The following is a 25452-nucleotide window of genomic DNA, read 5'->3' as shown; positions in this document are numbered from 1 at the left end:
ATAAATTCAGAATACTACCCTTCATCCTGGATTCCAGAAAGCCATGAAAACTATTCATTTCTGCTTGCTGTGGCTCCTGTTTTCGGCCTGTGCTCATCGTGGCCTACACCTACAGATAATTTGGTTCATAGAGTGCTCATTATAAGATACAAAAAGTTGGCATTAATGAGTGAAGTGAACACTGGTTGTTCACTCCAGCTGACACTTTAAAAAAACACATGGCCATCTCTTGCAGCCTGAATACATGCTCACACTACTAAAAAAAGCATCTGTACCTTTCCAGAAGCATGCCCCAGAGATCTGCAAGGAGGCAGTGTTGGCTATTGGACATTTCTTCTAGAAAAATAGTTTCCTACCAGTGCTTATTTTGTAAACAAAAAAATAAGTGCACAGGTCCAAAGTTTTTCTTAGGGCTCACCCGCAAGAACTACCAAATGCAGGGTTACCTAATATCAGGATTGCATAGTAATTCCCACCTCATGCTTCTTTTTCACCCCCTATGCTCTTGCTCTCTCTTGTTCTTGTTCCTCTCCTAGGCTATTTTCCGTCTCTGTTTTTCTCTTTGCCACTGCTTTTATAACTCTCTCTTCCTCTTTCTTTCTGCCTTTCTTTCTATTGTTGTGGGCCCAAGTGTATTGATTAAAATGAGTTGTTGCCCCAAAAAATGAGTGTCGACTCTAATCCCCTGCAACCACTTGCACAAATTAAGCACTGCTTCATGGATAGCCCAACCATCAGGATGTGCCACCGGGCCTATCTACTCATCAAAGCCTTTTTGTTTGAAGAATGGTGTCTGCCGGTTGTTGCGTTTAGTGTCTCAAATGCACTAGAAATGTTTTCCTTTGAGTTGGAAATAGGAGACAAATGCATATGCTGAACATGTTTCCCTGTGCAGTAGCTCCTGTGGTTCCAGGGCCAGATCCACAAACTACATTTTGTAGTACGTAAAGGAGTACTACTGTGGTACTAGTCATGTACTACAAAATGCATTCCACAAAGCTACGGCCGGAGATCTCAGCTCCTATCATTTTTGTGCAGAGATCTCGGCCTGGGTTGTAAAAATCTCCGCACATGTGAGTATCATACTCCATATAGTAAGTATGAGAAGGACCAGGAGAAGTGGTGGGAAAATGGGGAATAATTACTCAAAATGGGTAGGGTTAATGAAATGTATAAAGGGGTTTTGGATGGACATGTTAATACAAAACATACTTTCACAAATCAATAAAACCATTGCAAGTCACAAAATACACTCTTGATGTAACTACAGCCCTAAAAGTGTTGTAACAGGTTGAAATATACTCCAGCCCAGCTTTGAGGTAAGTCAAGAATCAAACTTGGCCACCCACTCATTCTGCATCACACCCATAAAAAAACAGTAAACCATTTTTAAAAATGAATTAATGGTTTAAACTTTTTGTTATTAAATATAAAGTGTGTAAGTTAAATACAAATGGCCTTATTTAGAGTTTGGCGGACTGTTTACTCCATCGCACAAGAAATGGATACCCAATTTGCCTTATTAAAAGTGCACTATATATCAGATGGCACTTGTGAAGAGGCAGACAAGATATTCATTGTGTTTGTGTTGGAGTAACCCCTCCATCAATCTCTAAATCAGGCTCATAAATTTTAATCAAGTTAACAAAAATATAAATAAAAATAAAAATGTTAGGCTGAGTATTTTTTTCTTTATTGTGTAAAACTACTATTTATAAATTAACTTAATATATTTAAATTATTATTAAATACAAATTTTATTTGATATAATAATACACTTTCACACTGTATTATAAGTTCCTGTGTGATAATTAATATTTCAATTATTTTCCATTTATATTATTCTTTAAAAAATATGTAAAAAACAATTCTTAAATTATAAACTTTAATACATTTCCCTAATTTCCCTATTGTGAGGTTTCTACTCCAATGAAGGAGATCTCTGCCAACAGGTTAAAAGTTACCTGTAATAACTTTTCCTTTCTTGTAGGAGTCTCGCCCCCTCATTTAAGGAGGTGGAGACATGTAAATCTACACACTGCTGTAAATCTCCACTTGTAACTGGAAAAATGCAAAAAACGTAGAGAGTTACACATATTTGTAGGAGTAGATCAACATATGACTAAATATGCACATGTATATTTTTATACGCAAATCAGGCCTTTAGTATTTAGCTAATACCTAGTACTTAAACACACTCTAAACTCCTGGGTATGCTTTTCTCTTTTCTTTGGAGAAGAAAGTGTTTATTTTAAAAAACATTTTAAGCCCTTCTGCACAGTGGAATATGCACCCCTAAAATGCAGTTTCCAAAACTAGGCAGATTTTTGATGACTGGCATTAGGAGGAAAACTTTTCTGTTTTTTCTTAGGTACTTTCCTGTACCAATCCTTTTTCACAAGCTTTTACTGTGTTAACTTATTTGGAAGTACAAACAAGTCAAACCTGTCAAAAAGGCATTGTTGGCTGTCATCATGACTTTATGAGATTATTTGCCGGGTTTTGACTGCTCGAAAATGATCGTCTTCATCAGAGGCATGCACAAAGATTCCATGAAACAAAGCTTCTCTGAGATGGTGACTCACGTAAAGAATTGGCTGTCCTATTACAAAAGTAATCTTGTGACACTCTGGTTAATGAAATATATTGATGTTATAACTAGTGAAAAAGGCTTATTAACTTATGTTTTTTTAAAGATAGAACCATTTAGGTAAAGAGGTCAGCATACAGGGCCGTAGCCACCGGGGAGTGGGGGGGGGGGGAGAGGGGGGGGCATTTGACGGCCAGCCCAGAATAATCTTTGTCCAACAAGCGAGTCAGCTGGCACACTTTCGAGGTGCAGGAGTTCAGAAGGTGAATGAGGAAAAAAAAACCTTCAAATGTTGTTTTTATCTTGTTAAATTTGCTGCCTTTTCCGAGGCATTGTAAATGTTAGTCTGTCTTCTGAAAAATTGCTTCTTTTAACATAAACATGTTATTTACTTTTCTTCCTTTGGAAAGTGAGAGGATTGTCTAAACTGAATTCTGTGACAGTCTGTTTGGGGTATACACAGGGACACTGAAATTAGGCAGCAGCTGAGGCCTAACTTCTATGGCAGTGTTGAAAAATTTATGTGGCAAGAAAACACAAATGTTGCGCCGTAATGCTCCACATTTGTTTATAGATTCACTACATGATTTTGTCATTGTTCTCACTTTAGCACTGTCTGGGCAAAGGCGTCACTTCATTAGTTAGTACCGTTTCAACTTCCAAATACACCTCTACGTAACTAAAAGGTCGCCATTCAACCTTTGCGAAGGACCTTCCATTGCACTGCAGCACATGTTGAAACATTTTTAGTTAATTTTGATCTGTTTCAGCTAGAAACAAAATTAGTTATTTATTAAAATCGGTATAATATGCAGCAGATGATGCAATATGTGGCAAATGAGATAGTTCATAATTATGCTGAAAACACAGCAGCTACAGAATCGCATAGGTCTGTGGCCGCAGAAAGTGCATAACAAAATACTGTAGGATGTCACTTTGTTTCTAATTTGCAAAAAAAATACAATACCTGTAAATAAACTGTCCACATATTTCAACATATGCCAGCAGTACTATTAATTCTGAAGTGTGATGGAAACAAAGATTTTAGCAGGCTCAAAACAAATCTTGATGATAAAAGTGATAACATTGTATTGTATTGCCCATTTGTATAGGGCTTACTACCCCTATGTGTGGCACTAAAGGGTGTGTGTGTTGTCTTTGTTTTATGATCCAATTTAGGGAGTGTTTTCATGTTGTGCGTGATGACCACTGAGGTGTGGTTATCGTGTTATTGGTTGCAGCATTTAGCAGTGTGCTGGATGATAAGGTGTGAGAGACCCAGACGCATAAACTATGGTTTATGGTTTTTCAGTCACTGCCAGCTTTGAACAGTTCCACGAGCCCCATTTATGGTATTTCTTATGATTATGGTCTGCTTAGCTGGTTACTGCACTGGGTTTTGGGGCAGACTTACTTACATTTCACACAACTCAGCAAGGCAACTTGCTTCACTGCATTGCTTGAAAGGCAGAGAGCATAGATTTGCCATATTTACAAAGATATGGCACATTTCTGCTGTCTCCTAGCCCTGGCACACTATGTGCAGCCTATTGCCAACACAGGTACCCTTGCGTTACAGGTAGGATAGTTTTTGTGCATGAAGGGGCAACTTCCTGCACAAAACCAATTCTTAGAGGCATATTACTCCTTCTATGTGTGCTGCAGAATGCAGCATATAACAAGGAGAAATAAATATATTTCTTCTCATTGTGCCTCACTGGGGAAAGCGTTGTGTTGTGACATATTCTCAGGTTTACTAGCTTTACTAAATCTGGGAATGCATCAAAATCATCCGTCAGCTCTTCTTAATTTACCTAGTTATCAAAAGTAGTTTACAGGTTGGGTTGTTTTCAATCTATGAACTGTAACCTAAATATTGAGCTTGAGGGTGTGACTGTCTTTCTAGGTTCTGTTGCCGGGGTGTGTGGTGGTGTAGTTGGCTTTGTAATAGCATTATTTTTAACTGTCCGGTAGTGTGTTCCAGAGCTTGGTGGCTTGTACTGAGAAAGCAGTGTGTCCTACGCATTTCTTATGGTAAGGAGATATAAGTGGTGCAAGTATGGAGCGCAGTGTTCTGTTTTGTTTTTATTGCTTGACTTCAGCTTGCAGTTATAGCTGCCCTTGTTGCCTCTGTAAACAATGCAAAGTGCCTTGAACATTGTCCTTATTGCTACAGGTAGCAAGTGGAGTGATTGCAAGACTGGAGTAATGTGTATGTGTATGCGTGGGTGAAAGTAGAGAAGACATTTTGCAGATTTTTGATGACTGGCATTAGGAGGAAACCTTTTCTGTTTTTTCTTAGGTACTTTCCTGTACCAATCCTTTTTCACAAGCTTTTACTGTGTTAACTTATTTGGAAGTACAAACAAGTCAAACCTGTCAAAAAGGCATTGTTGGCTATCATCATGACTTTATGAGATTATTTGCCGGGTTTTGACTGCTCGAAAATAAGAGGCATGCACAAAGATTCCATGAAACAAAGCTTCTCTGAGATGGTGACTCACGGAAAGAATTGGCTGTCCTATTACAAAAGTAATCTTGTGACACTCTGGTTAATGAAATATATTGATGTTATAACTAGTGAAAAATGCTTCTTAACTTACGTTTTTTTAAAGATAGAACCATTTAGGTAAAGAGGTCAGCATACAGGGCCGTAGCCACGGGGGGTGGGAGGGCATTTGAGGGCCAGCCCAGAATAATCTTTGTCCAACAAGCGAGTCAGCTGGCACACTTTCGAGGTGCAGGAGTTCAGAAGGTGAATGAGGAAAAAAAACCCTTCAAATGTTGTTTTTATCTTGTTAAATTTGCTGCGTTTTCCGAGGCATTGTAAATGTTAGTCTGTCTTCTGAAAAATTGCTTCTTTTAACATAAACATGTTATTTACTTTTCTTCCTTTGGAAAGTGAGAGGATTGTCTAAACTGAATTCTGTGACAGTCTGTCTGGGGTATACACAGGGACACTGGAATTAGGCAGCAGCTGAGGCCTAACTTCTATGGCAGATGTTGACTAATTTATGTGGCAAGAAAACACAAATGTTGTGCCTTAATGCTCCACATTTGTTTATAGATTCACTACATGATTTTGTCATTGTTTTCACTTTAGCACCGTCTGGGCAAAGGCGTCACTTCATTAGTACTGGTTCCACATCCAAATACACCTCTATGTAACTAAAAGGTCGCCATTCAACCTTTGCGAAGGACCTTCCATTGCACTGCAGCACATGTTGCAACATTTTTAGTTAATTTTGATCTGTTTCAGCTAGAAACAAAATTAGTTATTTATTAAAATCTGTATAATATGCAGCAGATGATGCAATATGTGGCAAATGAGATAATTCATAATTATGCTGAAACCGCAGCAGCTACAGAATCGCATAGGTCTGTGGCCGCAGAAAGTGCATAACAAAATACTGTAGGATGTCACTTTGTTTCTAATTTGCAAAAAAAATACAATACCTGTAAATAAACTGTCCACATATTTCAACATATGCCAGCAGTACTATTAATTCTGAAGTGTGATGGAAACAAAGATTTTAGCAGGCTCAAAACAAATCTTGATGATAAAAGTGATAACATTGTATTGTATTGCCCATTTGTATAGGGCTTACTACCCCTATGTGTGGCACTAAAGGGTGTGTGTGTTGTCTTTGTTTTATGATCCAATTTAGGGAGTGTTTTCATGTTGTGCGTGATGACCACTGAGGTGTGGTTATCGTGTTATTGGTTGCAGCATTTAGCAGTGTGCTGGATGATAAGGTGTGAGAGACCCAGACGCATAAACTATGGTTTATGGTTTTTCAGTCACTGCCAGCTTTGAACAGTTCCACGAGCCCCATTTATGGTATTTCTTATGATTATGGTCTGCTTAGCTGGTTACTGCACTGGGTTTTGGGGCAGACTTACTTACATTTCACACAACTCAGCAAGGCAACTTGCTTCACTGCATTGCTTGAAAGGCAGAGAGCATAGATTTGCCATATTTACAAAGATATGGCACATTTCTGCTGTCTCCTAGCCCTGGCACACTATGTGCAGCCTATTGCCAACACAGGTACCCTTGCGTTACAGGTAGGATAGTTTTTGTGCATGAAGGGGCAACTTCCTGCACAAAACCAATTCTTAGAGGCATATTACTCCTTCTATGTGTGCTGCAGAATGCAGCATATAACAAGGAGAAATAAATATATTTCTTCTCATTGTGCCTCACTGGGGAAAGCGTTGTGTTGTGACATATTCTCAGGTTTACTAGCTTTACTAAATCTGGGAATGCATCAAAATCATCCGTCAGCTCTTCTTAATTTACCTAGTTATCAAAAGTAGTTTACAGGTTGGGTTGTTTTCAATCTATGAACTGTAACCTAAATATTGAGCTTGAGGGTGTGACTGTCTTTCTAGGTTCTGTTGCCGGGGTGTGTGGTGGTGTAGTTGGCTTTGTAATAGCATTATTTTTAACTGTCCGGTAGTGTGTTCCAGAGCTTGGTGGCTTGTACTGAGAAAGCAGTGTGTCCTACGCATTTCTTATGGTAAGGAGATATAAGTGGTGCAAGTATGGAGCGCAGTGTTCTGTTTTGTTTTTATTGCTTGACTTCAGCTTGCAGTTATAGCTGCCCTTGTTGCCTCTGTAAACAATGCAAAGTGCCTTGAACATTGTCCTTATTGCTACAGGTAGCAAGTGGAGTGATTGCAAGACTGGAGTAATGTGTATGTGTATGCGTGGGTGAAAGTAGAGAAGACATTTTGCAGATTTTTGATGACTGGCATTAGGAGGAAACCTTTTCTGTTTTTTCTTAGGTACTTTCCTGTACCAATCCTTTTTCACAAGCTTTTACTGTGTTAACTTATTTGGAAGTACAAACAAGTCAAACCTGTCAAAAAGGCATTGTTGGCTATCATCATGACTTTATGAGATTATTTGCCGGGTTTTGACTGCTCGAAAATAAGAGGCATGCACAAAGATTCCATGAAACAAAGCTTCTCTGAGATGGTGACTCACGGAAAGAATTGGCTGTCCTATTACAAAAGTAATCTTGTGACACTCTGGTTAATGAAATATATTGATGTTATAACTAGTGAAAAATGCTTCTTAACTTACGTTTTTTTAAAGATAGAACCATTTAGGTAAAGAGGTCAGCATACAGGGCCGTAGCCACGGGGGGTGGGAGGGCATTTGAGGGCCAGCCCAGAATAATCTTTGTCCAACAAGCGAGTCAGCTGGCACACTTTCGAGGTGCAGGAGTTCAGAAGGTGAATGAGGAAAAAAAACCCTTCAAATGTTGTTTTTATCTTGTTAAATTTGCTGCGTTTTCCGAGGCATTGTAAATGTTAGACTGTCTTCTGAAAAATTGCTTCTTTTAACATAAACATGTTATTTACTTTTCTTCCTTTGGAAAGTGAGAGGATTGTCTAAACTGAATTCTGTGACAGTCTGTCTGGGGTATACACAGGGACACTGGAATTAGGCAGCAGCTGAGGCCTAACTTCTATGGCAGATGTTGACTAATTTATGTGGCAAGAAAACACAAATGTTGTGCCTTAATGCTCCACATTTGTTTATAGATTCACTACATGATTTTGTCATTGTTTTCACTTTAGCACTGTCTGGGCAAAGGCGTCACTTCATTAGTACTGGTTCCACATCCAAATACACCTCTATGTAACTAAAAGGTCGCCATTCAACCTTTGCGAAGGACCTTCCATTGCACTGCAGCACATGTTGCAACATTTTTAGTTAATTTTGATCTGTTTCAGCTAGAAACAAAATTAGTTATTTATTAAAATCTGTATAATATGCAGCAGATGATGCAATATGTGGCAAATGAGATAATTCATAATTATGCTGAAACCGCAGCAGCTACAGAATCGCATAGGTCTGTGGCCGCAGAAAGTGCATAACAAAATACTGTAGGATGTCACTTTGTTTCTAATTTGCAAAAAAAATACAATACCTGTAAATAAACTGTCCACATATTTCATCATATGCCAGCAGTACTATTAATTCTGAAGTGTGATGGAAACAAAGATTTTAGCAGGCTCAAAACAAATCTTGATGATAAAAGTGATAACATTGTATTGTATTGCCCATTTGTATAGGGCTTACTACCCCTATGTGTGGCACTAAAGGGTGTGTGTGTTGTCTTTGTTTTATGATCCAATTTAGGGAGTGTTTTCATGTTGTGCGTGATGACCACTGAGGTGTGGTTATCGTGTTATTGGTTGCAGCATTTAGCAGTGTGCTGGATGATAAGGTGTGAGAGACCCAGACGCATAAACTATGGTTTATGGTTTTTCAGTCACTGCCAGCTTTGAACAGTTCCACGAGCCCCATTTATGGTATTTCTTATGATTATGGTCTGCTTAGCTGGTTACTGCACTGGGTTTTGGGGCAGACTTACTTACATTTCACACAACTCAGCAAGGCAACTTGCTTCACTGCATTGCTTGAAAGGCAGAGAGCATAGATTTGCCATATTTACAAAGATATGGCACATTTCTGCTGTCTCCTAGCCCTGGCACACTATGTGCAGCCTATTGCCAACACAGGTACCCTTGCGTTACAGGTAGGATAGTTTTTGTGCATGAAGGGGCAACTTCCTGCACAAAACCAATTCTTAGAGGCATATTACTCCTTCTATGTGTGCTGCAGAATGCAGCATATAACAAGGAGAAATAAATATATTTCTTCTCATTGTGCCTCACTGGGGAAAGCGTTGTGTTGTGACATATTCTCAGGTTTACTAGCTTTACTAAATCTGGGAATGCATCAAAATCATCCGTCAGCTCTTCTTAATTTACCTAGTTATCAAAAGTAGTTTACAGGTTGGGTTGTTTTCAATCTATGAACTGTAACCTAAATATTGAGCTTGAGGGTGTGACTGTCTTTCTAGGTTCTGTTGCCGGGGTGTGTGGTGGTGTAGTTGGCTTTGTAATAGCATTATTTTTAACTGTCCGGTAGTGTGTTCCAGAGCTTGGTGGCTTGTACTGAGAAAGCAGTGTGTCCTACGCATTTCTTATGGTAAGGAGATATAAGTGGTGCAAGTATGGAGCGCAGTGTTCTGTTTTGTTTTTATTGCTTGACTTCAGCTTGCAGTTATAGCTGCCCTTGTTGCCTCTGTAAACAATGCAAAGTGCCTTGAACATTGTCCTTATTGCTACAGGTAGCAAGTGGAGTGATTGCAAGACTGGAGTAATGTGTATGTGTATGCGTGGGTGAAAGTAGAGAAGACATTTTGCAGATTTTTGATGACTGGCATTAGGAGGAAACCTTTTCTGTTTTTTCTTAGGTACTTTCCTGTACCAATCCTTTTTCACAAGCTTTTACTGTGTTAACTTATTTGGAAGTACAAACAAGTCAAACCTGTCAAAAAGGCATTGTTGGCTGTCATCATGACTTTATGAGATTATTTGCCGGGTTTTGACTGCTCGAAAATAAGAGGCATGCACAAAGATTCCATGAAACAAAGCTTCTCTGAGATGGTGACTCACGGAAAGAATTGGCTGTCCTATTACAAAAGTAATCTTGTGACACTCTGGTTAATGAAATATATTGATGTTATAACTAGTGAAAAATGCTTCTTAACTTACGTTTTTTTAAAGATAGAACCATTTAGGTAAAGAGGTCAGCATACAGGGCCGTAGCCACGGGGGGTGGGAGGGCATTTGAGGGCCAGCCCAGAATAATCTTTGTCCAACAAGCGAGTCAGCTGGCACACTTTCGAGGTGCAGGAGTTCAGAAGGTGAATGAGGAAAAAAAAAACTTCAAATGTTGTTTTTATCTTGTTAAATTTGCTGCGTTTTCCGAGGCATTGTAAATGTTAGTCTGTCTTCTGAAAAATTGCTTCTTTTAACATAAACATGTTATTTACTTTTCTTCCTTTGGAAAGTGAGAGGATTGTCTAAACTGAATTCTGTGACAGTCTGTCTGGGGTATACACAGGGACACTGGAATTAGGCAGCAGCTGAGGCCTAACTTCTATGGCAGATGTTGACTAATTTATGTGGCAAGAAAACACAAATGTTGTGCCTTAATGCTCCACATTTGTTTATAGATTCACTACATGATTTTGTCATTGTTTTCACTTTAGCACTGTCTGGGCAAAGGCGTCACTTCATTAGTACTGGTTCCACATCCAAATACACCTCTATGTAACTAAAAGGTCGCCATTCAACCTTTGCGAAGGACCTTCCATTGCACTGCAGCACATGTTGCAACATTTTTAGTTAATTTTGATCTGTTTCAGCTAGAAACAAAATTAGTTATTTATTAAAATCTGTATAATATGCAGCAGATGATGCAATATGTGGCAAATGAGATAATTCATAATTATGCTGAAACCGCAGCAGCTACAGAATCGCATAGGTCTGTGGCCGCAGAAAGTGCATAACAAAATACTGTAGGATGTCACTTTGTTTCTAATTTGCAAAAAAAATACAATACCTGTAAATAAACTGTCCACATATTTCAACATATGCCAGCAGTACTATTAATTCTGAAGTGTGATGGAAACAAAGATTTTAGCAGGCTCAAAACAAATCTTGATGATAAAAGTGATAACATTGTATTGTATTGCCCATTTGTATAGGGCTTACTACCCCTATGTGTGGCACTAAAGGGTGTGTGTGTTGTCTTTGTTTTATGATCCAATTTAGGGAGTGTTTTCATGTTGTGCGTGATGACCACTGAGGTGTGGTTATCGTGTTATTGGTTGCAGCATTTAGCAGTGTGCTGGATGATAAGGTGTGAGAGACCCAGACGCATAAACTATGGTTTATGGTTTTTCAGTCACTGCCAGCTTTGAACAGTTCCACGAGCCCCATTTATGGTATTTCTTATGATTATGGTCTGCTTAGCTGGTTACTGCACTGGGTTTTGGGGCAGACTTACTTACATTTCACACAACTCAGCAAGGCAACTTGCTTCACTGCATTGCTTGAAAGGCAGAGAGCATAGATTTGCCATATTTACAAAGATATGGCACATTTCTGCTGTCTCCTAGCCCTGGCACACTATGTGCAGCCTATTGCCAACACAGGTACCCTTGCGTTACAGGTAGGATAGTTTTTGTGCATGGAGGGGCAACTTCCTGCACAAAACCAATTCTTAGAGGCATATTACTCCTTCTATGTGTGCTGCAGAATGCAGCATATAACAAGGAGAAATAAATATATTTCTTCTCATTGTGCCTCACTGGGGAAAGCGTTGTGTTGTGACATATTCTCAGGTTTACTAGCTTTAGGAAATCTGGGAATGCATCAAAATCATCCATCAGCTCTTCTTAATTTACCTAGTTATCAAAAGTAGTTTACAGGTTGGGTTGTTTTCAATCTATGAACTGTAACCTAAATATTGAGCTTGAGGGTGTGACTGTCTTTCTAGGTTCTGTTGCCGGGGTGTGTGGTGGTGTAGTTGGCTTTGTAATAGCATTATTTTTAACTGTCCGGTAGTGTGTTCCAGAGCTTGGTGGCTTGTACTGAGAAAGCAGTGTGTCCTACGCATTTCTTATGGTAAGGAGATATAAGTGGTGCAAGTATGGAGCGCAGTGTTCTGTTTTGTTTTTATTGCTTGACTTTAGCTTGCAGTTATAGCTGCCCTTGTTGCCTCTGTAAACAATGCAAAGTGCCTTGAACATTGTCCTTATTGCTACAGGTAGCAAGTGGAGTGATTGCAAGACTGGAGTAATGTGTATGTGTATGCTTGGGTGAAAGTAGAGAAGACATTTTGCAGCAACATTTTGGATGAGTTGTATTTTGTGCATTATGAATGGTGTGCCAAGGTATAGGCTGTTGTCATAGTCAAGCGTGGAGACTACAAGTGGGATAATGGCAGTCAGTTTCTGTTGGTATCCAAAGATGTAACGTAATATTTCCATTGTGTAGAAGGCACTCTGTTTTACGTTGCTAAAATATGGTATCAAATATAGGTCTGAATCGATAGTTACTCCTAGGTTTATGACTTCTCTTGATATTGTTTGAGGAGCTTTATGTTCCTCAGGTCATATGGCAGTAGTCTGGTATTTTTTTCATTGTCTGCAGGTCATAAGCTTTGTCTTAGCGGTATTCAGCTTTAGATGGTCATTCATCATCCATGTGTTTATGGGCCGAAGTGAGTCATCAAGTTTAAAATTGTAGAGGTCTCCAGAACATTTAAAAAAAATGATTGTGTGTCATCTACATAGTTGTAACAAAAATGTTATTGTTAGATTAATTAAAATTGCTGCAATCTAAAATAAAGTTATAAATAGAATTAATTAAAACAATAAAAACGTCTTGGTTGGTGGTGGCAGAATGGTCTAAATGCTTGTAGACCATAGTTGTAACAGGTGAGGTTGAACGATTTACTCAGGTTTGGTAACTAAGGGGCTGATTACAATAGCAGACGGACTTCAGTCCATCCGCTATCGTTTCGTATTAAGGACCACCCGCCTACAATGCGTGGTGGTCAGTGTTTCCGACTGCCACACGTCCAAATGTCCTGATAATATGGCAGACGGTGATCCCTGGTGAGATGGCCGGAGGACCCCCCACTGACAACCTGTTGTGGCAGTCCTTCGGTCATCATAATGAGGCTCTCAGTTAGGTAGATGTTGAATAGTAGAGGGGATATGATGGACCCCTTTGGGATGCCACAGTGTTGGGTGTGAGGAGCTGATATTAAAGGTAGTACAACACTAGTTCGCTGTGACAGCTGAGAGGCAAAGAGTTTAATGGGCGTTAGTTTAACTCCTTTTTCCCCATTCACATATGGTCTGTCAAACAAGAATTACCTGTGTAAAAGGATTGCACAACTGCACAGGACATTGAGTCATGTTGTTCTTAAGCCAGCAACTTTCATGACATTTCCTATTCCTCATACAGAAGTGGTTGCCACTACCTACACCTACCAGTCATTCAGAAGCAATGTTCAGTCAGCTTTGATTAGCCTCTGGTGCTGGGGCAGAGTTATCATAAGCCAGGTACGATTCATATTTGACTGATATTGCTCCAACCTAAACTGGCCTATTGTGAAATATAGCCAGGTGAGTTAATGTATCTGCTCTACATATTTTGATTTTGTTTGCAGGAGTAAAATAGTTTGTTTGGTTAATGTGCCTGCTGCAGAGGGGTGCAAATACCCTAACTAGCAGTAGCATGAAGCTGAAATGACCCAATGTAGCTTACCATGTCAGAAAGGGATACTATAATAGACCATCTTTGAAAAATTGATTAATATCTAGTTAGCTCTGTCAGGGTCAACACACTAAGAATACATTTTCTACATTAATCAGGGCATTTGAGGCTGAAAGAATTTGCATTATAGTTGACCTCTCTAGACACCTCCACAGAACATCAACTAACATTTTCAGATTTTGTAATTTAAGATATTTGTAGTATGAATCTGCTTTTTGAACTGTATTGACTCCTTTCAAATTCGCCTTTATCTTTATTTAATTTATGGCAATAGCAAATAAATTGCTGTTATGAGGTCCTATGTAATTAATGTAATAAATACTTATTATTTGATGAGCATTTGGGGTAGGGATTTTATTGAGAGAAGTGTGGGAACGCTGGATGGTAGAAATGTTATGGATCCTCAAAGATTCTGGAACTTCCCTTAACAGAAATATGAGGATAATCTGTGATTTAGCTAAAGTTTGGTGTTTGCAGGGCATTCTGGTTAAGTATTAAGATCCACATAAACTACACCACCCCAGAATCTACTAGGTATCTTGTTTTCAGAAATGTCTGGGCCTGAAAGATTTCCCTCAGTCCAGATTGAGCTCTGGCCTAAATTCCACAGCTACCCACATCACCAGAATTGGTTAATTTGCAAGGCAGTCATGATATATGCTAGTGTGTTAGTGAGCCTGTCAGTTCGTGGGCGATTGGTCAGTCACCAGTGGCGACTGGCATCTACCGAGAGTGGTGAGCACACAAATAGGTCGTGGATGGGTGCATGCAGGCACCGTGATGACAGTGTTCACGAAGGGCAGCAGTGTGCGGCTGTCACTTTTTCACTCTGCAAATAACCTACTGAGGGCCTACACTGAGGTGTTTTCTTGTGCGTAATAATTTATTTTCTATCCCAAATGCAGGCTTTACCAATAAATCAACACACACATCCGTGAGAGATGTAAACATCAGATGACAGGAGTTTGGTTGCTGGGCTTCTCCGAAATTCACTGACAAGAAGTTAGAGCAAGATTACGACACGCATGTAGGGCACATGACAATCATTACCAAGTCAGGGATCACTGAGCAATGGATTGCAATATGCAAATAGGCATATGAACTAGATATAAGGCTATACCTTACTGCACATATATGTACCTACGTAATATATATAACTTCAAGGTGTGTAGATATGGGCTTAGGAGTAGTACATTTATACTTCCCTATAGTCACTTACTTTTAAATATTCTGTCCGTGATTTTCTTGTATACTGATATTCTAGGGGTCGGTATTTAGTTGTGCAAACAGTATTTGGGATAGCATGCGCCTCTAGAGCACAGCTTTAATGTTTGGTCATAGCTGTGGGCACATAGTAAAATCTCAGTCTACGATGGAGCATGTTCTGATCTCATGTTTTCTTTCCGTGATGTAGGAATTGACTCGATACTTCCATATATCGTCTACACCAACATTCCAGTTCTACGTCAATGAAGAGAAGGTACAGTGATGTTGAAAAGGTTCCCTGAAAACATGTGGCATGGTGCTGCATGTGACTAGTTGCCCATGTGCAAGTAAAGCACTCTTACTTCTCTAGTCTTTGAAAACAGATAATATGCACCAATCTTAACTGAGGGCATCTACATGAAAAATATTATGTTAATTAACAGTTTTCAATTAAGACACCTGTGTAGACTTAAAATTCATTATCCACTATCGGAGGAGCTATTGTTGCATGCTCTGGTCTATCTATCCTAGAAAAGCTTCTGTATTTTATGAAGGTGTTATTGCGAAACACAACCATGGTAGACCAGCTAGTTTCACAGATCAAGCTGAGGAAACAACAAGGTGTGGTGGGAAGAAAACGTGGTAGAGGGAAGAACGTGTCCATTCAAGTTAGGTAGTGCCCTCTGTCTAATGTTCTGTCATCACGTCCCCTGCTGGCATGAGTTTTTCGTAGAATGAAGGTCTGAACAGTTCATCTTTTCAGAAGGTTCCTGAACCATAAGTACTAAAGGTCAGATACAGATGAGGGGTCATGGGTATGCCCAGCACACCCAGGGAACTTTCACCAATTACATAATTTAATTAGTAGACTATGCATTCATGGGTAATGTTGGCAGCTGATGAGCAGTGATTTCTGACTGTGGGGCAGCATAAGGCTATTTTCTGCAGGTAATTTGGCACCTTTTCCCTGAAATCTTTTGTATAGGCTATATAAAAATTTGAATATGGTCCTCACTTTTACCAGAAGCCAGTAAAAAGAGTTTCACAGCAGGCTTAATATGGTCCTATTTATAAAGGTTAGGGAATTCTCTGGTTTCCTGATTTTCTAGCCTTAATAAATTGGTGATGCGTATTTTTGGGGCAGGGGCAGTGTAGATAATGCTAGCAGTATTCCATGCAAGCCATGGCGACGGTACTTATCAGTCACTATGGCAAGTTAGGAGTAGTTAGGGGATTTTAAGCAGTACATATCTCGGGAGACTGATCCCTCGGACCCCTGGATGCACTTGTAGAGAAGGACAAAAGTACAGGTTCACTTTCTTCCGTTACGAAGAGCTCCGTCTTGGTTCCATTCATGCAGAGAAAGTCCTACTCCATCCAGTGCAGGATCAGTGGCGGCTCCTCCGCTATGGCGGAGGAGCGTCTCCTCACTTCTTTTAAGCAATGCAAAGAAGAAGCAAAAAATGATAATGACTTTAAGTTATTACTATTTTATGCTTCGTGCTACTTTGCAGGCAGGCGGGTGGGAGGGACAGCTTTGCTCTCTGAGCAGGGCAAGGGAGGAGTGTTTTGTTAAGGCAAAGAATGCGTAATTGAGGCTGAGCGGTGGGTATATAGAAAGCTGATTTTGGTGTGCTGGAGACAGAGTCATGGATTGTGGAAATTTTCTATTTTTAAATATATACGTATATCTTCAGAGGGTTGATGAGATGTGCAGGGGTTGCTTTTTAGGGCATTGGTACTAGCTGGCTCATGGTAGTTATTTACGAGTTTCTTAATTTTGTTGGTTTTCTGGGCTTTGAAGGAGGTGAATGCCTTCAAAAACTGAGACAGCACTATGGTTGGGAAGGGGCCCTGAAAAGCCACGCTGGGTGGCTTTTTGTGGCCTCGTAGACATGGGTAAGCCCAGTGCGCTGCCGTAACGTCATAAAAAATGACTTTGCAGAGGTGCACTGGGCTTGTAAATAAATCCCTAGGAATTAAGTTACGATTTTCATCATTGTCTGAGCCCCTTTATTTGTTTAATACATTTGTTCCAACAGGCAGAATTTACAATCAGCTTTTTACTGAAAAATTACAGCTAACATTGTCAAAAAGACAAAGCGATGACTAGATTTAAAAGCTCGTACTTCAATTGCAGCTGTTTGGCAATTTAGAGTTGAGGAACTAAAGATTGCTTGTTACATATCTGTAGGAAAGTGGCTCTGTATATACTGTTCCCAAATAGGTACAGTGTGCACAGAGTCCACAGTCCCCAGAGGTTTGGCAGAGGCTAAAGTTAGATATAACCTTACTCTCTAAAGTGGTAGCTTGGTCGAGCAGTAAGGCAGTATCAGAGGACAGTGTAAAGCATATGTTGTACACACTCAGTCAGCAAATGGTCTCACACACTCAAGAACTGAACTCTAGGCCAATGGTTTGTTTATAAAAATATATGGTTGTTTTATTTTAGAACCAACAATAAGTATCAAAATATACTTTCTCAGAATGAGATGCTTTAGTTAAATACTTTGCAAGAGGCAATTGACTTGAAATGCAGTAGTTACAGTTTTTTGCAATAGGCAACACAATTTCAAACACAATAATACATTTAGCTCACTGGGAATTTTAAGTAATATGCAATTGATTACTCTCAGTATTACTTTTCTAACTGCAGGACTGGATCCTAGATTCAGTCCTGGGACAGTTCTTGGAAACAAGTAAGTAAATATGTTTTGATTACTGTTGTGATTTTTAAGCAATATTTTGCTATTTTAAAATTTGACACAGAAACTTTTCTGATCAAATTACCCATGTTATCCTATGAAAGGAAATTCACTTAGCCGGTAAGTGGGGTTATGGTTACTTTTTCTAGGTCAGTGTTGGATCCTGGATCCAGCACTAGTGTACCACCTGTAAGCAGTTGAGAAACTGTGTTTAAGTTATACAGGCGATTTTTAAGGAATATTTATAATTTTGCAAAATCGACAGAAGAAATTTCACAGAAAAACAGTCAATGGTTTCCTATGGAAGAAAATTCAAGTTACGGGTAAAGTATGTTCTTGTTACTTTTGTAATCCAGTGCTGGGCTCCTAGGCTCAGTACTGGGGCATCTATCTAAAACAGGTAAGTAATTATGTTTTCACAGTTGGTACGATTTTTAAATAATATTTGTAGTTTGCAAAAATCGACACTTAGAAGAAATTTCACAGAAAAACAGTCAATGGTTTCCTATGGGAGAAAATTGAGTTAGTGGTAAGTACGGTCGTAAGTACTTTTCAGGGTCAATGCTGGGCACCAAGATCCAGCACTGGGATCTCTCCTAGTAGCAGGTGAGTATTTCCGTTTTCGTTACTCGGTCGATTTTAGGTGAATATTTTAAAGTTTATAAACTCCACACTTAGAAGAAATTTCAAGAGAAACCAGTCAATGTTACCCTATGGAAGAAAAGTGAGTTATCGGCTTTTGGGTAAGTACTCGACTAGCAGAGGTAAGGTTCTGGGCATAGACTCAGGGGTCTCCCAGGGTCAGGTAAGTACAGTTGTTACACCCTCAGCGGCACTGGGGCAGCCGGGTGCAGATTGAGTTCGCCCCAATGTTATCCTATGGGAGGTAGGGGGCCCTTGGTTGGTGGCTGCTGACTAGCAGGCCACGCGGCTGTGGGAGCTGGGCTCCTGGTCACTTGCTCAGGGAAAATGAGGAAGTAGGTAGGAGTAGAAGTTGCACTGCCAGGGCCACTCGGGCAGCTGGGTGCAGGGTGTTTTTGAGCCTTCGGGTGCTCAATGGATTGCTATGGAAAAGCTCAAGGACGAACAAAGGCTGCAAGCTCGGGGACGAAGATTCTTCAGGTGCCACCACCACTTCGAGAGATAAGTTGGGTAGTTGGGGGATAGGTAGGTACCCCACAGACGGGCACATGGGGCCGCAGGACGCCGGGTGCACGGGTGGCTTTTGGTGTCAGGAAATCTTACCTTCTGTTGATCGTGGTTGGGGGGGTCCCTGGTTCTGAGGCTGCAGGCGTCGTCAGGAGCATCGAGGTGGGTCCTTGGGTGCCGGATTCGGGGTCACAGTCGTGGGGGGGACGTCCTTGGGGTTTTTGTCCACTCCAGCACAGGCCAGGCTTGGTGGGTGCAGAGTGTGCAGGGTTCGCGGTTACAGGCTGATGCCAGGGGTTAGATACTTGCTTTGAGCAGAGCCACTGCTCGTAGTAGTCCCAGGTGCTCAGTGTCACAAGGTAGCCAGGTCCTCCGGGGTTTGTGAGGTTGCTGGCCACAGGAGGTGCTGGGATTTAGCAGGAGCAGGTTCGAGGTTCGACAGGCCGGTAGGGCTGGGGCCAAAGCAGTTGGTGTCTTCCTCTACTTAGCAGCTGCACGGCAGGTCTTCTTTCTTCTTGATCTTCTTTGCTGTTTTAGAATCTGGAATCTGATTAAGGAAGGTTCAGGGTGCCCCTAAATACTACATTTAGGGGCGTTACAGGTAGGTAAAGGGCAGGGACCACTGGGTCCCTGTCCTGGGGTGGGTACACCCCCTATCCTGCCACTCTCCTGTGGGAGGGGGGCAGTGGCCTAGTCTTGATTGGGCAGGGCTCCCCATCTTCAAGATGGAGAGAGCCTGGGGATGTGTTTCACCTCGCCTCCCCCACTTTGGTGGAGGCTGGCACACCCCCTGTCCTTCCTTGGGGTTTCCGGCCAGTCTTCCCGCCAGAGTGGGGGTTTAGAACCGGTAGGGGCCACTTGCTTAGTAAGTTGCTGAGTACAGCAAGTGGCCTGGAGAAGCTCACAAAGGCGGCATGCCTTTGAAGCTTCCCCTGTCCATCCTGGGGGAGGAGACCTAGCACCTTGCCCAGGATATGCATTGTTGCAGGCCCAGGAGAGCGGATGGCTCTCTACCCAGGGGTCCAGCAACATGTCTGCTGTGTGGCAGCCTAGGCAGCCCCTCAGACCAGACGTGGATTGTAGGTTAGGTTCAGGGGGCATCTCTAAGATGCCCTCTGTTGTGCATTGTACATTAAATCCTGCACTCACATCAGTGCCGGTTTAATGTGCTGAGAACTTTGATACCAAACTTCTCAGTCTTCAGTGGAGCCATCATGGTGCTGTGGAGTTCGTGTTTGACGAGCTCCCAGAACCATATACTCTTAAATGGCAGCACTGCACTTACAGTGCCCAGGAATGGACCTGGGAACTGTAGGGGCACAGGGCTCATGCTCCTGTGCCCACACCACTGGCATAGGGCACCCAGCTAGAGGGGTGGCTGATGTATGCCAGGGCAGTGTATGTTGTGGGCATGGCACACAGGGATGTATGCCATGTCGACTCTCTGTTTTGACTTGTACCCAGACACTCATCCTGCAAGGGCAGTGTATTTGTGTTAGGGTACAGGGCCTCTAAGGGTGGCACAATAAGTGCTGCAGCCCTTAGAGACCTTCCATGGTCACAAGGCCCTGGGTACTTAGGGTACCATTTACCAGGGGCTGACATGTGGCCAGGGTTTACCAATTTGGGTTTTAGGTTTTAGGGAAGGAACATAGGCCCTGGGCACCTGATTGGCAGGAGTCCAGTGCACACATATTCAAAGTATATTCAGCAATTCAGCAAAAAGTGGGGGCATACCATGCAAGAAAGATAGCACTTTCTCACAATATCTACATATCGGGAACCATTTTAAATAGTAGGTACGGGACAGATATGAGACGTGTATTGCTTTTTACCTAGTGTTTTAATAGTCAGACTTGGACTGATTATGTCATAACATCCCATGCAATCTTTGCTTATTTCTCTACGATACCAATTAATAATTTCTGTAGTTGTCTTAACAAATCAATCAAATCAAATCAGCTGATTGTTAAGCGCGACTACTCACCCGTTTGGGTCTCAAGGCGCTGTGAGATGTGGGGGGTGGGTTTGCAGGTTCCAGTCCATCAAGCAGGGGGGTCTGTCGAAGAGCCAGGTTCTTGAGGTTTCTTGCAAAGATGGGGAGCGATGTTATCTGTCTGAGGTGGAGCGGAAGGTCATTCCAGGCTCTGGCCGAGCGGAAGGAGAAGGAGCGGCCTTCTGATCTGGTCTTTCTGGTGCGGGGTACCACAGCGTAGGAGAGCTGGGCTGATCGTAGGGTCCTTTGGGGTGCGTGGAATTTGAGCCGGCTAATCATGTATGCTGGTCCGGTGTCGTGGAGGGTCTTGTGAGCATGGGTTAGCATCTTGAAGGTAGCCCTAGCTTTGATGGGGAGCCAGTGGAGTGTGCGCAGGTGCTGGGAGATGTGGCAGTGTCTTGGCAGGTTAAGGACCAGTCTTGTGGCGGCGTTTTTGATGTTCTGTAGCTTGTGGGTGAGGTTTTTGTTTATTCCAGCATAGAGCGTTGCCGTAGTCGAGCCTGCTGGTGACCAGGGCGTGAGTGACGGTCTTTCTGTGTTCAAGGGGGATCCATTTGAAGGTCTTACGTAGAAGGCGGAGGGTGTGGAAGCAGGAGGATGAGATGGAGTTGATCTCTGGTGGTTCATTTTGAGCTCTGAGTCCAGGATGATTCCCAGGTTGCGTGCGTGGTCCGTGGGGGTGGGCGGGCTTCCGAGGGCGGGGGGCCACCAGGTGTCGTTCCATGCATCTGGGTTTGGGCCCATGATGAGTACTTCCTTTTTGTTGGTGTTTAGTTGTAGGCGGCTGTTTTTCATCCATTTGGCGACAGCTTCCATGCCTTCTCGAAAGTTGTGTCTAGCGGTGTTGGGTTCATTGAATAGGGAGAGGATGAGTTGGGTGTCGTCTGCGTATGACACAATGTTGAGTCCCTAGGTTCTGACGATGGGGGCATGCGGAGCCATGTAGATGTTGAAGAGCGTAGGGTTGAGGGAGGACCGCTGGGGGACTCCGCAGGTGGTAGATGTAGGGTCCGAGAGGAAAGGGGGGAGTCTGACCTGCTGCGTTCTACTGGACAGGAAGGAGCAGATCCAGTCGAGGGCCTTGTCTTGGATCCCTGCGTCATGGAGTCTGCATATTAGGGTGCGGTGAGAGACTGTGTCGAACGCTGCTGAGAGGTCGAGGAGGATGAGGGCTGCTGTTTCTCGTTTGTCCAGTAAGGTACGGATGTCGTCTGTTACGGCGAGGACGGTGGTTTCCATACTGTGGTTTTTTTCTGAAGCTGGATTGGGAGGAGTCGAGGATGTTGTGCTCTTCAATAAATGTGGCAAGTTGGCCAGGGCCGGACTGACTACCGGGCGTTTTGGAATGCTGCTGAGCGGGGGCTGATTTCGTTGATGGGGACCTGCGTGTACTGAACGAAATTCGTTTTGCTTTAATTATTTCGAAGTACACGGAGGTCTCCATGAACGAGATCAGCCCCCACCGCAGTGAAATCAGCCCCCTACTCGGCAGAATTCCAAAACGCCCGGTAGTCAGTCCGGCCCTGAAGTTGGCTGTTGATGGCTTTCTGGATGACTTTCGCTGGGAACGGGAGCAGGGAGATGGGTCTGTAGTTTTTTAGGTCGGTGGGGTCCGCCAAGGGTTTCTTCTGGAGGGGGTTGATCTCAGAATGTTTCCAGTCGTCAGGGAACGAGGCGGTTGCCAGGGAGCAGTTGATAGTGTGGCAGAGCATGGGTGCGATGGTGTTGGCAGCTCTGTTGAAAATGTGGTGTAGGCAGGGGTCCGTGGGGGCCCCGGAGTGGATTGACTTCATCGTCTTCAGTGTGTCTTCGGTGGTGAGGGCTGTCCAGTTGTCGATCGCTGGCTTCAGGGTGTCGGGGTGGTTGGTGAGGGTTCAGTGTGTTGGTTGTCTTCATTGAAGTTGTCGTAGATGCTCTTGATTTTGTGGTGGGTTGGGCGAACTCCTTGATGATGTTGAAGAGTTCTTTGCTGTTGTGTGCATGAGTGGAGATTCTGTCTTCAATCGTTTTTTTCCTCATTTTTCTGATGAGTTGGTGGTGGGCGTTGGTGTCAGCTCTGAAGTTGTTGTGGGCTTCTGTGGATTTGGTGTTCCTCCAGGCCTTTTCCATGCTGCGGCAAGTGCGTCTGGACTCTCGAAGTTTGGTGGTGAACCATCTAGCTTTCTTGGCGTGGGTGTTGTTGTTTTTCTTGAGGGGGGCTATGGTGTTGGCACTGTCAGAGATCCATCTGTGCATGGTTTGGGCTGCGTTGTTGGCGTTGGTGTTTTCTGCGATGGTTGGGGTGGAGTTGCTGAGTGATGAGGTTAGCTGGTCGTCGGTGATTCTGGTCCAGTTTCTTCGTGGGAGCAGGTTCTGGTGTCTGTGGATGGTGGGTGTTCTGAAGGTGAAGTGGATGCATCGATGGTCAGTCCATGGGAGTTCAGTGGTGTGGCTGAAGATGATGGAGTTTCCTGTTGTGAAGAGGGGGTCGAGGGTGTGTCCTGCTGAGTGCGTGGGTTCGGTCACGATCTGGCGGAGTCCAATGTTGTGGAGGTTGTCCAGGAGGGATGTCGTAATGGGGTCCAGTTGGTTGTCGAGGTGGACATAACATAACAGAATATATATTTGTAAAGCTCACGTTAACCCCTTTGGGCGTTTTGCCACTGAATAACAGATATTTATTAAAATATTCACATGATGAGAGCTGAAACTTGGGGGTTAGCAATTGTACGCATTTTTTACTTTTCATTCTCGTCTTCCAATTACTTAAAGATTGTTCAAAATATAATACGGCTCTTGCCAAATGGAGATTTTTGTTAAATGTAGATAATGATTTCCTCTTTCTAGAATAGATTTTTTCCTAGACTAAGCAATAAGGTGAAGTAATTCAATGAAGAATATAATAATAACACCAAGGAAGAGACATCAATTGTGTTGTGGGATGCAGCACATTAAACATAAAATAGCTCATGCACACATAGTTTTATTAAAAATAAAACAATTAGCTTCATATAGAAAACATTTAAAGCAAAAAATGACCTGAAGTAGGATTAATTCATGTAAACAATAGTGATTGATCGCCTTACTAAAGGGTGTAAAAATTGAGATGTCAACAATATTTATAACTGAACATGAATGAGTATAAGATGTCACTGATCTTTTCCCTTTGACCCTATCCTCGGAGACGTCATTCATAATGAGGGGAGAGGCATACAGCCCTCCTCCCTGAGCCTTATAGAAGTACTGTGTACCCCATGCCCTGGGGTCGATATTCATAAATATAGGAGAGGGGCGTGCAGCCCCTCTGTTCCCTAAGCCTTATTGACCTAATTACTGGGGTTTGATATTCCTAATTAGGGGAGGGGCGTGTGGCCCCCTTCCGTGAGCCTTATGGAGGCCCCAGGAACCCCATCCTCCGTGGCCTACATTACAATTTGGGGGTGGGGCCTTGCACCACCCCACCCAAGAGGGTAACCGGGCCCCTAAGGCCCAATCCCATGGGGCTCGATGTTAGAAGTGTCCCAGGGACCCCATCCTCCAGGACACTGCTGTTTCCTGTTTGGGAGAGTGTGTAAATTTCCTGCCCGCTCTCTCTTGGGCAGGGAATACAACTTTACACCCATTCGGACAGGAGTACAGAATAATGTTGCTCCCATCCAGACAGGAGCAAAGTAACAGCTGGCTCCCGCCAGCACCACAATGGCTGCTGGCAGTCCTAGTGGTGCCCCTAGAAGGGGCAGGGGCACCACTAAGCATTTTTTGTTTGATGTTGTGGACGGCTAATGGGAGCACAGCAGGCCACCAGCAACATTAAAAACAAAAATCAGTATGGCTTCCGGGACATTGAATGCATGACTCCAGGCGAGCTTACCATATTTTTTACAGCTGTACAAGCTGGAGCTGTATGGTCTTCACCATTTAAATACAGGGAATACTACTTTGCTCCCATTCGTGCGGGAGTACAGAATAATGTTGCTCCCACCCAGACAGGAGCAAAGTAACAGCTGGCTCCCACCAGCACCACAATGGCTGCTGGCAGGGCAGCCGGCGAAGGCCGCAGGGGTTTCGAGGCTTTCAACAGCTTTGTCCGTAGGGGGTGCCACTCATTTATCAATAACTGCTCTATGCCAGAGTGCCCCAAATGCAGCGCAACCATTTTTTTAGTAATATTTTTTGGGTCCTAGTGGTGCCCCTAGAAGGGGCAGGGGCACCACTAAGCATTTTTTGTTTGATGTTGTGGACAGCTAATGGGAGCACAGCAGGCCACCAGTAACATTAAAAACAAAAATCAGTGGCTCCCCTGGCATTGAATGCTTGACTCCGGGCGAGCATACCATATTTTTTACAGAAGAACAAGCTGGAGCTGTATGCTCTTCACCATTGAAATTCACCAGTTATATTCATCTAAAATAACTATAACTTGTTCTCTAAAGTAACTATAACGCTCACCCTTACCATACACTGCTAATTACCTCCCATATTACATGACTCATGACATGTTCTATGACTTCACTGATAACATCTTGTTGACATCTGAAATTATATCATTGATGACAACATTGTGAATAGGGGGGGATGTAGTTAGTTTAGGGCACAAGGTATTGTTACTTGAGATAACTATAACAGATTAATATAAGTGGTGTTGTTAATTTAAAATAGTATGT

At 42.5% G+C, this 25452-nt stretch overlaps 1 protein-coding gene across 1 annotated transcript in view; it reads left to right on the top strand.

The window, feature by feature from the left end:
- Positions 1-25452, top strand: part of LOC146862125 (thioredoxin-like) — a 384836-nt gene that overhangs the window by 219025 nt on the left and 140359 nt on the right. Inside the window, exon 4 of the mRNA XM_085643221.1 lies at positions 15168-15233. Within this exon, the coding sequence (XP_085499347.1) occupies positions 15168-15233 (66 nt within the window). The remainder of the gene's footprint in view (positions 1-15167; positions 15234-25452) is intronic.

The sequence above is a fragment of the Triturus cristatus genome, chromosome 2_2 (assembly GCF_964204655.1).
Source record: "Triturus cristatus chromosome 2_2, aTriCri1.1, whole genome shotgun sequence".
Taxonomy (NCBI): Eukaryota; Metazoa; Chordata; class Amphibia; order Caudata; family Salamandridae; genus Triturus; species Triturus cristatus.
This window is presented reverse-complemented; position numbering and strand designations above follow the sequence as displayed.